Here is a 14,402-nt window from a genome sequence, read left to right on the forward strand (position 1 = left end):
CGATATAGCAGCGCCACTCCAGGGGGCTTCCCCGCTGGCCCAATGGATACTGCAAAGGGAAAAATCTTCTGATAACGCGTGCACACCTACATGGAATGGACATAAGCAATCACTCAAAGAAGAAATTGCTATTATTCATAGACTTTCATGTACATAATCCATCTGAATCCCTTATCCCAACGGTTAATATAGTTTCTCAAGGAGAGCAATCCCACAATTAACAACATCCAATGCAACTTATGTTTCACAAATGAATCCATTAAAACCATGCTGGCCTAATGAAAAGCTCCAGTAAAATCTAGACTAAAGCAAGAACAAACGTGGCTATATTTTGTCTCTGATATTTACACGTCAAAGATTTGTAAACCCTGTTAAAACATCTTAAATAGATAAAAATTAAATACAGCTTTACAATATGAAAGTAAACATTTTATTGACTTATAACAAATATTATAAACATATGAAACTGCAGAGTTTTAAAAGCTCCTCCGAGTTCCCACTACAGTAAAACTCCATTGGTCCGGTATCTGATGGTCCGGCACCATCAGGAACCCGGAAGTGCTCCGGGCAGCCGGACCATTAGAGCTGCTCTGCCCCCAGCTTCCCCGATTCAGCCGCTGCTGAAACTGACCAGCAGCGGCTGAATCAGGGATGCCTGGGGCAGAACCGGACTATCGGAAGGGGGGGTTATGAGGGATCTGGGGTGGCATCCCCCCCACACCACCCTAGACCCCTCATAGCTCCCCCTTCTGATAGTCCGGCATATCTAATAATCCGGCACCCTCTGGGTCCTAAAGGTGCCGGATTATTGGAAATTTACTGTATTTTGCTAAAATGTGGTACACCTTACAGTAGCATCAAGATCATAATTCCTATCATCGTACATTTAAAAAAAGATTTAAACAGTAATCATAGCTGTGTAGTGAAGCTATGGTTTTTTACATAAATAAGACTCCTACTTTACTCTGTAGTTCAATTATCTGCTGTGGAACTAAGAACCAGTTTATGAAATTAAAGTAAAATTTGTATGTCATATGTAGGGATGTTAACAAATGTTTATTTTTGTAAAAGTATAACAACTGAAATCTTCAGTGTTTACACATAGGGGGGCAGACAGGAGCTGGCTTTTAAGCCAGCTCCCCACAAGCACTGTCCCCCGACCTCTCCGCACTGCTGCCTCTGATACAGAGACAGCAGAACAAGCGGCTCTGCGCCAGCCAGCACGTGAGGGGAGCTAGCTTGAAAGTCAGTTTCCCATTCCAGCTCTCCCCTGTTCCCCACCTCCCCACCATTACTATCTCTCTCTCAAAGGCAGTGGGAGGGGAGATGGCAGGGCAGGCGGCTCTGTGAGAGCTAGAACAAACAAAGAGCCAGCACCAGCTCCCACCTCCCCTCCCTTCTGCCTCTGATACAGAGGCAGTGGGGACACTGGGGGGGAAGGGGAATGTAACTGTGTTGGTTAATCAATGAGCCCAGGTTTATCAGTTAACTGTGTACAAGAGGACACATTAACACCCCTAGTCATATGAAAAGATAAAATCATTAGAGCTATAAAGAAAGAAAAGTAAAAACAAGGCTTGTTATAAATATAAAAATAAGCTGTTATTTTGACAGTAAAACAGATTAAAACAAAAATACAATTCTTCTGAATTTGAGAGAAAGGCAGGCCACTGAAGTATTTTTAAAGAAGCTGATATCAATTAATAGTTGATATTTTACAGCCTAACAGAATTTGTTGCAAATTCACCATTTCATTTATTAGCATAACAATTTGAAGGTCTACTTAAAAAGTTAGGTATTATATGTAGTTACTGCTATCACCAAATCCCCCTGCCAATTTTGGGTTAATTTTACAATTGTGTTTTTCAATTTAAACCATTCTATATTGTGTTGGGCCATGAAAAGAAATGGAAAAAACTGACAATCCTGAAATGGATTGTATACAAAATACTGTAAAATCCAGAAAGTAAGCTGCAAAAGGGACAAGTGACACGATCTTATAACTGAGTTTATAGAAATTACCTCTGAAGATACCATCTTGTTGGATTCACACTGTGTTTACACTCTTTAGTACTATACATGACTGGGAAAACTGCACTATTAATAAAATCTTAAATCCTTGAAATACAATGGCAACAACCTGAAGTCTAACCCAGGCCCTCTCGACTGTCAAACTGCCAAAGGAAATCCACTCAGTTCCAGGATGGTGGAAGATGAAGCTCCCAGAATAAATGCCAATTCAAGGAAGTAGCCATAAAATAAAAATGTACCACAGAAAAAGTGTGCAGAGGGGTCACTGAGAACCCTGAAAGATGGTATCTTCAGAGACATTTGTAGGTACTTTAATTTGTGGCTTTTTCATGCAGAAGTTAAGAACTCATCATTCACTATACCTGTTCCATACCTTTTCTGAGAACTGAAATGTCTTCCTTTTCTTCTCTGTTGCATAGATCACTCTTTCCTCCTCTCCTTTTGCAATCCGGTACTCCTTCTGTTTTCTAGAAGAGAGTTTTGAAACAAAAACAATCTCAATTCTGAAAGTAAACTGAGTAGTAAAAGGTTTTGTTTTAAAATAATTTATATTCCAGCACTGGACCTAGCAAATTGGACAGTTTAAATGTCCATATTTTAACCGCTCTTGGAATGGTTATAATGTGACAGAGAAATTCTATGATTTCTAAATACTTAGGGTTATTTTTGTATACAATTTCTTTGAGGTGAATTAGTATACTAGAAAAAATACAAGAAACACCCCATCACATTTTGTAGAATGACAAAATTTCGTATTTAGTTCCTTCTCTAATTAGCACAGATGTCAGTTCTTATTATACATTCTCCCAATGGAAACTGCAGGAGTGGGGGTTTGGGAATCTAAAGCTAACAACTGTGTATGTCTTAGAAGACACCTCAGATTTCCAGCATAATTCTTCAAAAGCCACAATAATGATAAAAAAAGGAATACAGATTGGACCTACTTGATCCATCACCCTTAGGACCTGACTAGTCCCGAATGAGGGAATTTGCCAGATCAAGGGAAGCTCCCTGCCACTGGCCTCCCAGACTGCTGTCCCTCCCTGCTACTGCCTCCTTCTGGCCTGCCTCTACCAGTCCCCCTTTCCCGGAGCTCTCTGGTCCAAGAACATCTATGATCTGGCAGGTCTGCGGTATCAGGAAAGGAGTCTCTCAGGAGTCCCCAAAATATTTTTTTATTTCTTCTAAATTAGTGAATGGAACCCTATAATCCTCACTTTTCTGGAAGATTAGGAGAATTCAGTGAACCAAACTACCCTTTCAATTCTTTTGGAACATACTTCATTGTTTGAAGCAAATCCTTAAATTGCACAAGTTATTTTCTAACTAATTAGTTCTCCCTGCATCCTCATTTTAAAGACTTCTCTCAACTCAGTTTTAAACAAAACTGAAAACATTTAATTTCAGTTTGCACTAGAGGATCATTTTAGTGCTGGCCTAATAGTGATGAATTAAGGAGATTAAGGTATTAAATGTGGAATAATACAGACAGCAATCTCATTTATTAAAAAAAAAAAAGGTGCCCTTCATAGGAGCTAGCTAGATTTTCACACACCTGAATAAATACAGTGGTATTTCTGGTACAACCACTCTTCGTTTCCAAGCTTGAAGGTCCCGCTCCGTGGCAATTTGACTTCGGGGAGCATTCTGATGCATTTGACGTACACCTTCCACTTGCCCACTGCGACGTAGACCAATATTGGGGGGAGACTGGATATCTAAACTTGGCCTTCTAAAACCTAAAAAAATATGGTAGAGTAGAAAATCTTCTGCTACCAGACAAATTTGGGGTCTAGTTTTCCCCCACCTATTTGACAATAAATCAGATATTAACATTCTCCAAAAAAAGAAAGCTCCCCAGAAACGTGTTGAATAATCAAATTTTGAGAATGGATTATCTTCTCTGGTGATAAATACACATCAGATTTCAAGCTGTTTTAGAAAACTCCATTATCTCTACTGCTATTTCAAACCCTGTGACAGGCAGGCAGCACAATATGAAAGCGAGATGTTTGTGGAGATTTTCCTGCTGACTTTGCATCAACAGCTAGCTAAGTACCATGAGCAATACAACACGTAGAACTGAATTATGTTAATTTTTAATCCACTTAAAGTCCACAAGGTAAAGAAAGGGAGAAGAAACCATTACTTAAGGAAAAGACATTTTGGCAAACTTTAGAAAAATACAAGTAAAAAAGACTGTTTCAAATAATTGCGAAATATTACAGCACTCTCCAGGTAGCTACATATTTAAGGATTTATGTAATAAAAACAATGCTTTCTGTATTTAAAATTATATGTACCATAAAACTGGAGATTCAACATTTTTGGAAACATTTACAGAGGTATCTGCAGGTATTTTAGGCACAGCCCAAAATCCGAGTTTTATCGGACATCTTGATCCAAAACGGTAAGACAGACAGACTAAAAGTCATGTGGACTGTTTAATACTCAAAAGTAGCTCAAAACTCTTCAGGAAAAGGGATTGTCCCCCTTCCCAAATTTAAGCAAATTTTTACCAATAGTTACTGACCTCTTCTGGGTGTTCCTTCTCCATTTTGTAGTCCATTTGGGGCAACTTCTTGATCTGATCCAGTTCTTTGGTCTTGCTGTTGCTGTAACTGTCTTATTATGCCATCAAGAATGCTGGGTTCCAGACTTTGTTCATCCTGGTCAACAGTTTGCTGACCTATCACTTGTTCAACAACCTCCCCATCACCTGGCAAATTTAATGCAAACCACAAGTAAAATGGTTAACTGCTACAGAACTGAAGTTTGCTGTGCTGTTCACCTTCACAGCATAGCTTAAAAATTAAACTTTTCTAAAATTGAATGCTTGAGGACAATTCTGAAACATAACATTAAGTAATATAAATAGTGATTATTTATACTTTAAAAAAAGATGTTATCAAACAAAATGAACAGAAATAATTTATGATTAAGGATTTTTAAAAAGCCTTATGCGCTGTAGAAGCATCAAACCAAATATAGAAGGGCTGCTCTCTCACACAGGAATCAGAAAATGAAAAAAACAAACCATAAAAGTGTGAAAGACTATTTTCATTTCTTACTATTTGCATTTCCTGGTATAAACATCATAAAAGCAAATTAGATGAAGAAATTCTGCTTCAATAATTCTAAAATTTTATACATGCCACAAGCATGATGCACTCCTTAAAATTCTTTACTTATTCTTGATTACCCATGCTGAGGCTGCTATAACCAGGAAACTAATAATCAATATAGAAACTTGAAAGACGAAATCTTTTGTTCCAAAAAACTCATTCCTTTCCAGTTTGAGCTAAACCACTGCTTGCAGTAGCTGAGATTATATCCTCTTTGTAAATCAGAATCAGAAAGTTTATCTATAGTAAATATGATTGAGCAGACAGACAATATTATATCTAGTAGATATTTATGGTAGAAGACAATATATAACAGTTGTATTAAAATCCCACTACATAAATCTTATGTTTTACCTAACGATCTTTTTCTAAAACTGTAATGGTTCTCAAGCCTGGTCAGACAGACAGATCTCCTAGTTAAAATTACTATTCTTACTTGTTGCTATATATCCCAGTTGAGGAATCAAATGTTCATCTGCACAGTTCTCTCTTCCTGGTACTAATCTCTGGTATTTTGTTGGATGAGGGTTTCCATCCACATCTACTAAGAATGGAGGTGGCATGAGATGAGGTGCCTGTTGAGTTTGCTCATCTAGGACATAATTGTTAGAGTCTCTAATCAATGGTCGATAGTCAGTGTGGAAGAACATCTGATCAGGAATCTGGAAAGAAACAAAGCTTGCACATTGTCAACTTGAAAAAAGGATAAGTTAAAGAAACTGAACGTACAACACAATTATACAAAGTTTACCTTCTATTGCAACAATTGATATAGGAGAGACCAAAAGGACCTTTTGACCTTTTGTCAAAAGTAAAAAAGCCACACAAATATCTTATGATATCCTAGATTTGTGTTGCTTTGACTATATCAGATTCCTTTGTATACAAAACGAAGGAACTTTGATTGGCAAGCAGTTAAAAATATTCAGTGCAGCATTGAGAGGATAATAAATTAAAAGATCTGCAATCCTATATTAAGTAAAATTGCTGTTCTACTCTACTTTAAAACAGCATTTCAAATTTCCATTTTTAATTTACCATTTAGCAAACATTTGCTATGTTTCCATCAAACATATGGTTCTCTAACTGCTAACCTGCTGCCTCTGATATATAGGCAGTAGTGCGGGGTGGCAGCAGCCTCTGTCCATAGGGAGTCCAATCTCCCCCCGTGGACAGAGGCTGCTGGGATGGGGAAGGAGCAATGGAGGCTGCCACGAAGCAGACTCTGTTGGCAGTGAATAAAGGCTGCTCCAGCAACAGCTCCTGTCCGGGGGGGGGGGGGGGGGGGGGAAGGGGAAGAGGAAGGGGAAGGGGAAGGGGAAGGGAAGAGAGAGAGAGATGGATTATGTTCGAACTCTGTTTAGGGCACCAAGTCCGTGAGGGGAGCTGTTCTTTAAACTGGCTCCCCTCAAACCAGCTACTACCTGGCACCCCACGCTGTTGCCTCGCGGAATGGCAGAGGGCTCCCTGGGAGTGGGGCTGGAGCAGACTGGCTGCCAGCACCGCCCTCAGAAATGACAGAATAGTCCACTAACCGCTAAGAATTTATGCGGTTCGTCGACTATTACCCACTAACATCCCTAGAAGTAAATAATTTTTACTTTTTGTTCCCACATTCAATACGTAGTATATTTTGGAAAAAACTCTAATGATAAATGTGGAACTAGAGTTGTCTTTTTTTTTTTTTTTTAAAACACAGAATTTGTGTTTACTTTTTTTTAGAATAGGCTAGCATTTCAGACATTCTAGTAACAAAAAGAACTGGTTAAGCCAAAAAAAAGTCAAGATAGGAAACGGATATATCCAAGAATACAGTATATTTTTCATATGAATGCATTTACTACTCTAATCATCATTATGAAAACCTACTGTCAACAGAAAGCTGATCTTACCTTTTCATACAGCTTGCTACACCCAAAACCAAATATCAACAGATGCCCATGAGAATCTGTGCAGGCAAAATGTTGTCCATCTGATGAAAACTTGCAATCAAAAACAGCACCATGTCCTTGCCCTTCAATCTAGGTTGAAGAAATGAGACTCAAGGTAGGTTTTATTGTATTTTTTTTTGGAACAAGCAACATTGTGCAGCCTTATCCAAACTTAAACTACCAGAGACTCCGTTATTTTAAAAGAACGTCAAGTTTCTCCTACTGTATGTTAGTGAAAATTGTGTTTGTTTTTTTTAAAATGCTCCCCTTGACATGATAGTTAGGACTATGATCCTGCAATTGGGTATGCACTAAAAGACCCTTAACTCCTACAGAAACTCTCTGAAGTCAGTCAGACTTTAAAAAGGCAGCATGCAGATCTGATTACAGGCTTAGGCCCTATCCAGCAATGAACCCCTACAAACAGTGCATTTTTCACTGCTGAGAGGAGAGTATGGGAAATTTAGAGATTCACCCTAGGTCTCTTCCATAAGTAAACTATTCTCAGTATCAGTAAAAAGGAACATAAAATGTGGACCTGTCTAACAGGTAATTTAATAGCTGACTCTTGATTTTGCAATCTAAATATAATTTTAAGAGACTTACTTATGGTTGTGGATGTACTGTAATTTGAACTACAACAGCTTACTTAAATAAGAGTAGCATTCTTAGACACAACTGACAATCCAATTACTTTTCAGACTAAACCTTGTGGTGCTGTCTAAATTTAACAAGGAACTACAAAAGATAAGGGCTCTCAAGAACAGCAGACCAAAATCAAGTCAAACTACCATTTGAGAAGCACAAAAAAATAGAAAGGGTAAGACTGATCACAATTGCTCAAACATACTGCATATGCTGACAAAGGAGGAGGAATGTACAATTTGATCTTACCATGTTAAAATAATGCTTAGTTTTGATGCCTTTTGTAACATCCCATATAAAGATATTTCCATCATGGCCTGCAGATAACATAATTCTTGAATCAAAAGGGTGCGTTTCCAACACAAATACTTCATCTGTATGACCCTATTTTAATATGGAAATATAAGCATACAAAAAAAATTACAAGTTTATAATTAATGTTAGAAAGTTCAGAATTCATGCATCAATCACTAATTCTACTAAATCTTAGACTTCTAAGGTCTCTCAGACCCTTAGAAATGCCTCTACAAATCTGAGAAATTTTAACAGAACACCACATTCATGCAGTTTTGAAAGTGACAATCAACAAGTAGATGGGGGCAAGAGACAGTGTTAGGGAGGTGAATGGGTCATTACTGGATAATGGTTAACTAGTTTCCCCAAGGAGCAGCCTGATGTAGGCAGAGGGCTGCTGCTCCAGCCCCAGCATAAGGGATGGGGGCAGGAGCCCCGCCGTCTGAGGGATTGGAGCCATGAGATCCCGCTAATCTGTCAACCAGTTAAACGTTAGGTTAACGGTTAGTTACCTAACATTTTACTGGTTGACTAATTATCCAGGATTTTGCATCCCTAGTCAGGGCACCTTGTGACAGACAGTTCTTGAACCACATCATTGTCTGGATTCAAACAAAGATGGCAAAATACCTACTTAATTTAAAAAATAGGATTTAATATTGATTGGAAGAAAATCTCAAGCTTTTGCCTATTTCACAGAGAAAGCAGGTTTCATATTGTTTTGTACACACAGAGATGTATTTTGTTTTGCAGGTTTGGTGAGCGGGGTTTTTCAGGGAGAGGGAAACTATGGGGCTTTTGGTTTGGTTTATTTTTAAACAAGCACTATGCAGGCATTATATTCCGAGGCAAGCTTCAAAGACAAATCAAATGTAATGACCAATTCAACATGCAAATGCCCCTTTAATACTGACAAAGTAAAATGCTGCATATTTAAAAAAGCAAATAAGATTACATACCACCATATCATGAAGCAACTGTCCAGTATAAGAGTTCCAAACTTTTAGTAGATGATTATTCACAGCAGTAACAACAAAATTATCGTTTTGATTCCAAGCTATCATTGTTACTTTGGGCTTCATAAATTTGTCTTCTTCTGAACAAGAGTCACTATTTAAAGAGAACAGCATCAGTATCAGATGAACTTTGAAAAATGTTCATTTATTTATATATAAAATATTAAGAAAATGACATGTTCAGCTAAGGATTAAACTCTTGAGTCCAAAACAAATTAACACTAAAGTCAATCCATGGAAGAATTTATATTTAAAAAAAACCCACACTATTCAATGAAGCTCAGATATTCTATTTCATTTTTTTAAATCAGGTAAACTTCTTGAGAACAGGATGTTTCTATAAGTTGTTACAGAACAATTCAATAACAAATCTATTAGACTAAGTTAAGAATCAGAATGAGCTATAGGGATACCAGAAACCAAGGTTCTCAGTCTCAATCTGTCCTGAGGTCTCTTTCTAAATTACTCTTCTCGCTATGTGTCTTAATTCACAGTCTCTATATGTACACATCAAAAGGATTTGGGGGGGGGGGGGAGAAGGAGAGACATAAAATAAAGCAATTTCAATTCACTAAATGTAGGCCTCTGAAGAAGGAATGGGAAAGCTAAAACTGCTAAAATTTAGTGCATTTCTTTCATAGGGTGCACAAATTACCTCCTTTTAAATAAAGTCCATATGAAACTGACGTTCTCAAATTAGAAGCACATTTATATTTTCAGAATTTTCATTCTGAAACTCTGAAAACAATTTGTGATACCTTTATATGCTGGTGAAAACTATAGAGAATACTTTTTTGGGGGAAAAAAATCAAACTGCCATGCTAATTAAAACCAAATCAAGTTATGACAGGAACATGGATTGCTAGAAAGAAATCAGATGCTGCTGCTGCAGCTGCCTTCAATAAAGAATGGGCATTTTTCTTCTGGAAAAAAAAAGGCATACACACAAGAGAAATTTCTGTACTACACTAATCAAAAAATATCACACATTCTCATATACATTAAAAGGTGCAGATTTTAGATTAGATTCCCAGTAGATATAATGAATTTTTAAAAGTACCTGACTCTCTATGAACACACAAATAGAAGACACTGAGCCTACCCCGGTAATCTATCAGCCATATCCAACAAGATGCTCCTCCATTCTGTTTGCTGGAAACGCCAGATATGAGCTGTTCCATCTCTGCTGCCACTTATGAACCTTGAAATGATTGTAAAAGAGGTTATGTAATGCACAAAAATAGATATTTACAGTATTTCTACTTAAAAATACACCCAACCAGAGCTCTGTGGACATAAATATAAGGTTAACTAAAACCTACACAATGAAATAACCATAACAAATTATCTTTCCAATCCATGTTTAAACCCACAACCACCCCTACTCAGACTTCTTTCCCCAGAAAAAACCTAAGGTCAAATTTAAAAACTGGCAGGATTACTGTTGAAAGAACCACATTTAGAAAGAAAAACTGCAACCTCCAGGTAAGGTATAAATTATGAAAGCATTCTTAGTCACTGATACCCAGGCCTCTAGTGAAAACCAAGTTTGCAATTTATGGTTACAGTTGCAAATATATCAGGAGAACTGCAGGACACTTAAATACTAGCTTTTTCATTTAGCAGTATGTCAGTCATAGCCTGGTCTCTCTTATGCACTTAAAATAATAAGATCATACCCATTCATTTTATAATAATAGCAGTTAATGTGTTTTTCATCTAGCCCCGCTTTTTTGTAATTTTTTTTAAATAAACCATACGAGGCACAAAAATGTTATGAAAGAAATCACTATTTCCAGACCCTGCTTTTACTTATTGATCAATACATATTGTGAAATTAAGGTGGCTTGCTGAAGCCATTAGGGGAAAAAATAGCCGAGCAGACAGCAGTGCAGTATCACAGCAATACCTGGCATACTTGACCAAATAGGTTTATTTCTTAAAACTGTAAATTCCTAGAGCAGGAACTACACGTCTGTCTGTCTCTGCACAGTCCCAACACTTAGAGAACCCTGAAGGTGTTATGATAATATTAAATACATTTTTTCCTACTATTTACTTCCCCTGAAGCCTCAGATCCAAGTAAGAGAGGCTTCTTCAAGTGGGTGCAGAAGTATAGAGTTCCTAGCATCTGACATGGAAAGGCCGGGAGTCGGGGAGGAAACAGTGGAGCTGATAAACAAGCTAAATGGAAAGCATGCCCAGCAAGACTGGATTATGCAGAGAAACTGATGCTTAGATGAGGAGAAAGGGTGATGTATCAGGACATTAGTAGAATATAGCACATTTCTAGCTGGGGGAAGAAAAGAAGCAGGTACAGAAGAATGTGTGTAGTAAGGAGGTATGGGAGAGGTGGAAGAAGGGGGTGATTCTGGCAGCAGTAAAGCACGAGCCATCTCCTGTGGGGAACCCCACTAGCAGAAGCTAGCAACTCAAACACCTTGCCCTCCACTGTTCAGGAGCTCTCTCCAAAAAACCACCAGAGAGCTATTTAAACAAGCAAACAAAAAGCACCCAAAAAAACCCCAACAAAAATCTTACAGAAATCTTAAAATATTGGTCTGTCTTTCCAGTAATATTTAATTCAAACTGGACAATCCAGATGGGGTCCTTTGCTTAAATATATGTACAGTCAGTAGCTTTGTATGATTTATGGGTATGGTTTTTAAAATTGATTAGCATTAGTTAACTCTGTTACCATTTAAGATAATGGGGATTTTACCACTGCCTGAAATGCAAGCAGCAGAGTTAGGTGAATGTTTAGTTCTTTTGAAAAGACCGCCTGTAATTCTTATTAGAAATATAAGATTTACCCATATAATTAAAAAAATCAGTTTATCCAAATGGAAGATATGTTAAAACAGTTAAGGGAACAAAAGCACAGAGCTTAAACTAAAATGAACACTGAATTCTAGCAAAATATAGTCCATCTTTCAAATTTTAGCTATCCCAGATTTTCTTACTTAAGCACTCCAGATGAATGTGACAGTAGGTATTTAATGCCAAAACATTTAAAGAATATATTTACATCTAAAGTCATACAACATACCTGTCACCACTGTTTGAAAATTGAATGCTGTCAACTTTGTCCTACAAAAGAAAAAAGTTGGACAGGTTAAAAAAGTGAAGTTCCTGATTTAAAAAATGTATTTTTCTTAAAAAAAAAAAAAAAAAAAAATCTAACAACTCATTTTATAAAGATTATAATACAAGATTAGAAAAAAGTATCAGCCAAGTCCTAGAAAATGATCTCTTTTTTTGCAACACACTGCACAAAACTGTCCCATTTCAGAACAATTTTGATTAAACAGTTTCACAGTGCAGAATTTTTTTTATCCTGGTTGGTTCATATAATTTCAGGATCAGCAGATCCCCTACACAATGGTCTTAGTAGAATTTTCTAATACTTGGATATTAAATTACAACTTTCAAAGGAATGGTCCAATTTTTAAACTCATCTTGCTAGCATACTTGTAATGAACTTTTGAAATGTTAAGAGATCCATCAACAAGTAACTTCCCATTAGCAACCCTAGCTGCATTTAACTCGAATCTGAATTTGGACATCCACTATCCTGTTAAAGTTCAAATATGGACTCTAGATCAGTGATTTTCAAACTTTTTTGTCCTAACCCAGTTGAAGAAAATTATTGATGCTCACAACCCAACAATTTGACCACTGTGGGCTCCAGGATGGGGCTGAGGATAAGAGCTTTGGGATGTAGGAGGGGACTCCAGCTTTGGGTGAGTGTGACAGGGCTGGGGCAGGCAGGGCTTACCTTGAGTGGGGCTCCCAGTCAGTGGTGCCGCAGGGGTGCTAAGGCAGGCTTCCTGCCTCTCTTGGCACCACAGACCATGCTGCACCCCAGAAGCAGTCAGAAGCAGGTTCATAATCAATAGGAGTGTGTAGCTAGTGCTTGGGGCAGGGGCAGTGTGTGGAGCCCTATGCATTCTCTCCCAGCCTCTTGTTCCCCACCTAGAAGCCGGGTCTGCTGTGCAATCTACAATGCCAGAACAAGCAGGTTCCTGTCTTGGCACTCTTAGTGGTCACTTGATCCCCTAGCAGTAATGAGACCCAGTGCCTGATATTCCATAACCCAGTACTGGGCTGTGACCAATAGTTTGAAAACCACTGCACTAGATTCTAGAGAGGAACTAGTTTCTAGAGCAAAATCTTGCACGTAGTAAGGAAGTTCCCGTCCCGTCCCCTTTGCCCGGTCAGACACATGAAATGCAGATAGCTATTCATTTTTATTAATGAATGATGAAACAGATTTTGTACCCAAGCTAAAAAATGTGTTGAATTTTAGAAGTCTTCTCTACTGGCTAACATTCATCAACTTTTATCATCTCCTAAAACACATAATTAAAATGAGAAAGTTAAGTTAAAGTTTAGTTTGAAAAAACTAAAAGGGATGAAGATAGATTGTATTTAAAAAGTAATTAATAAGTCTTAGAAAAAAATAACCAAATTTAGACCTCAGATCTATAGGTAAAATATAATTTGCATACTTCTTTGATGTCCTCACTTATACTCTGACCACTTGTGCATCACATTGACACACATTTTAACATTCCAAATTTTTAAGCAATTTCAAACATTCATTTCAAAGATTAACTTGGCAAAAAAAGTGTTCTCTTCTCTTCAAAGTAACTGCTTTTAAAGGCAACATGCAGAGGTGTCGCATTTGACAGTTTTCTCTCAATGCCCTGTATAGCTGGATTCATTGTGTTAAAGGTGCCTTACCCTTCATAGGAGAACGACAAAAAAAATTCCACAAACTCAAAACCTATTTTATGAATCACGTGATATACATTATATACGCCACACCTTCATGTCTTAAGATCTATTAGGACACAACATATCCATCCCCAAATATCTTTGTCCTATGTACTGAGCCCTACCAAATACATGGTCCTATGAAATGGACCAAAATGGATTTTTAGAATAGTTAATGTAATGATTTCCAAGGGATCCTGACTCAACAAGGAGTTGTGGGGGGATTGCAAAGTTACTTTGGCTGGGGGGGGAAGGGGGGGGGCGAAGAGACCTTCATAGCTGGGCAGCCAGTGGCAGCTTTGAACCGGGAGCCCAGCTCTGAAGGCACTGCCAACGCCAGCCAGCAGCATGGCATAGAAGGATGGCATGGTATGATATTACCACCCTTACTTCTCTGCTGCAGCTGCCTTTTGGGTCAGGAGCCCCAGTTTGAGAAACACTGGTCTTTCCCCCCATGGAATCTGGTCTTTTGTGTGCTTTTACCCAAACAGACATATATACACTTGCATAAAAAAAAGTGATACTATACAAATTAGAGAAATAAGAATTGGTCTACATTCACTTGCAGGTCTACATTCCTC

General features: G+C 37.9%; 1 protein-coding gene across 8 annotated transcripts in view; it reads right to left on the minus strand.

The window, feature by feature from the left end:
* The window catches only part of BRWD1 (bromodomain and WD repeat domain containing 1), a 134,626-nt gene that overhangs the window by 91,095 nt on the left and 29,129 nt on the right, over positions 1–14,402 (minus strand). For 7 of the 8 annotated variants that reach the window (XR_012898107.1, XR_012898106.1, XR_012898105.1 and 4 more), the window contains 9 exons: positions 12,092–12,132; positions 10,145–10,243; positions 8,986–9,136; positions 7,982–8,116; positions 7,049–7,177; positions 5,593–5,818; positions 4,565–4,750; positions 3,587–3,770; positions 2,405–2,498 (listed from right to left, as the gene is read on the minus strand). Coding sequence is in view for 3 of the 8 variants with exons in the window: in XM_075911992.1 (XP_075768107.1) it covers positions 2,405–2,498; positions 3,587–3,770; positions 4,565–4,750; positions 5,593–5,818; positions 7,049–7,177; positions 7,982–8,116; positions 8,986–9,136; positions 10,145–10,243; positions 12,092–12,132 (1,245 nt within the window). In the remaining 5 variants the exon portion in view is untranslated. Of the gene's footprint in view, positions 1–2,393; positions 2,499–3,586; positions 3,771–4,564; positions 4,751–5,592; positions 5,819–7,048; positions 7,178–7,981; positions 8,117–8,985; positions 9,137–10,144; positions 10,244–12,091; positions 12,133–14,402 lie in introns of all 8 variants that reach the window. The other variant, XR_012898113.1, reaches the window with a different exon arrangement.

This window comes from Pelodiscus sinensis, chromosome 1 (assembly GCF_049634645.1).
Source record: "Pelodiscus sinensis isolate JC-2024 chromosome 1, ASM4963464v1, whole genome shotgun sequence".
NCBI lineage: Eukaryota > Metazoa > Chordata > Testudines > Trionychidae > Pelodiscus > Pelodiscus sinensis.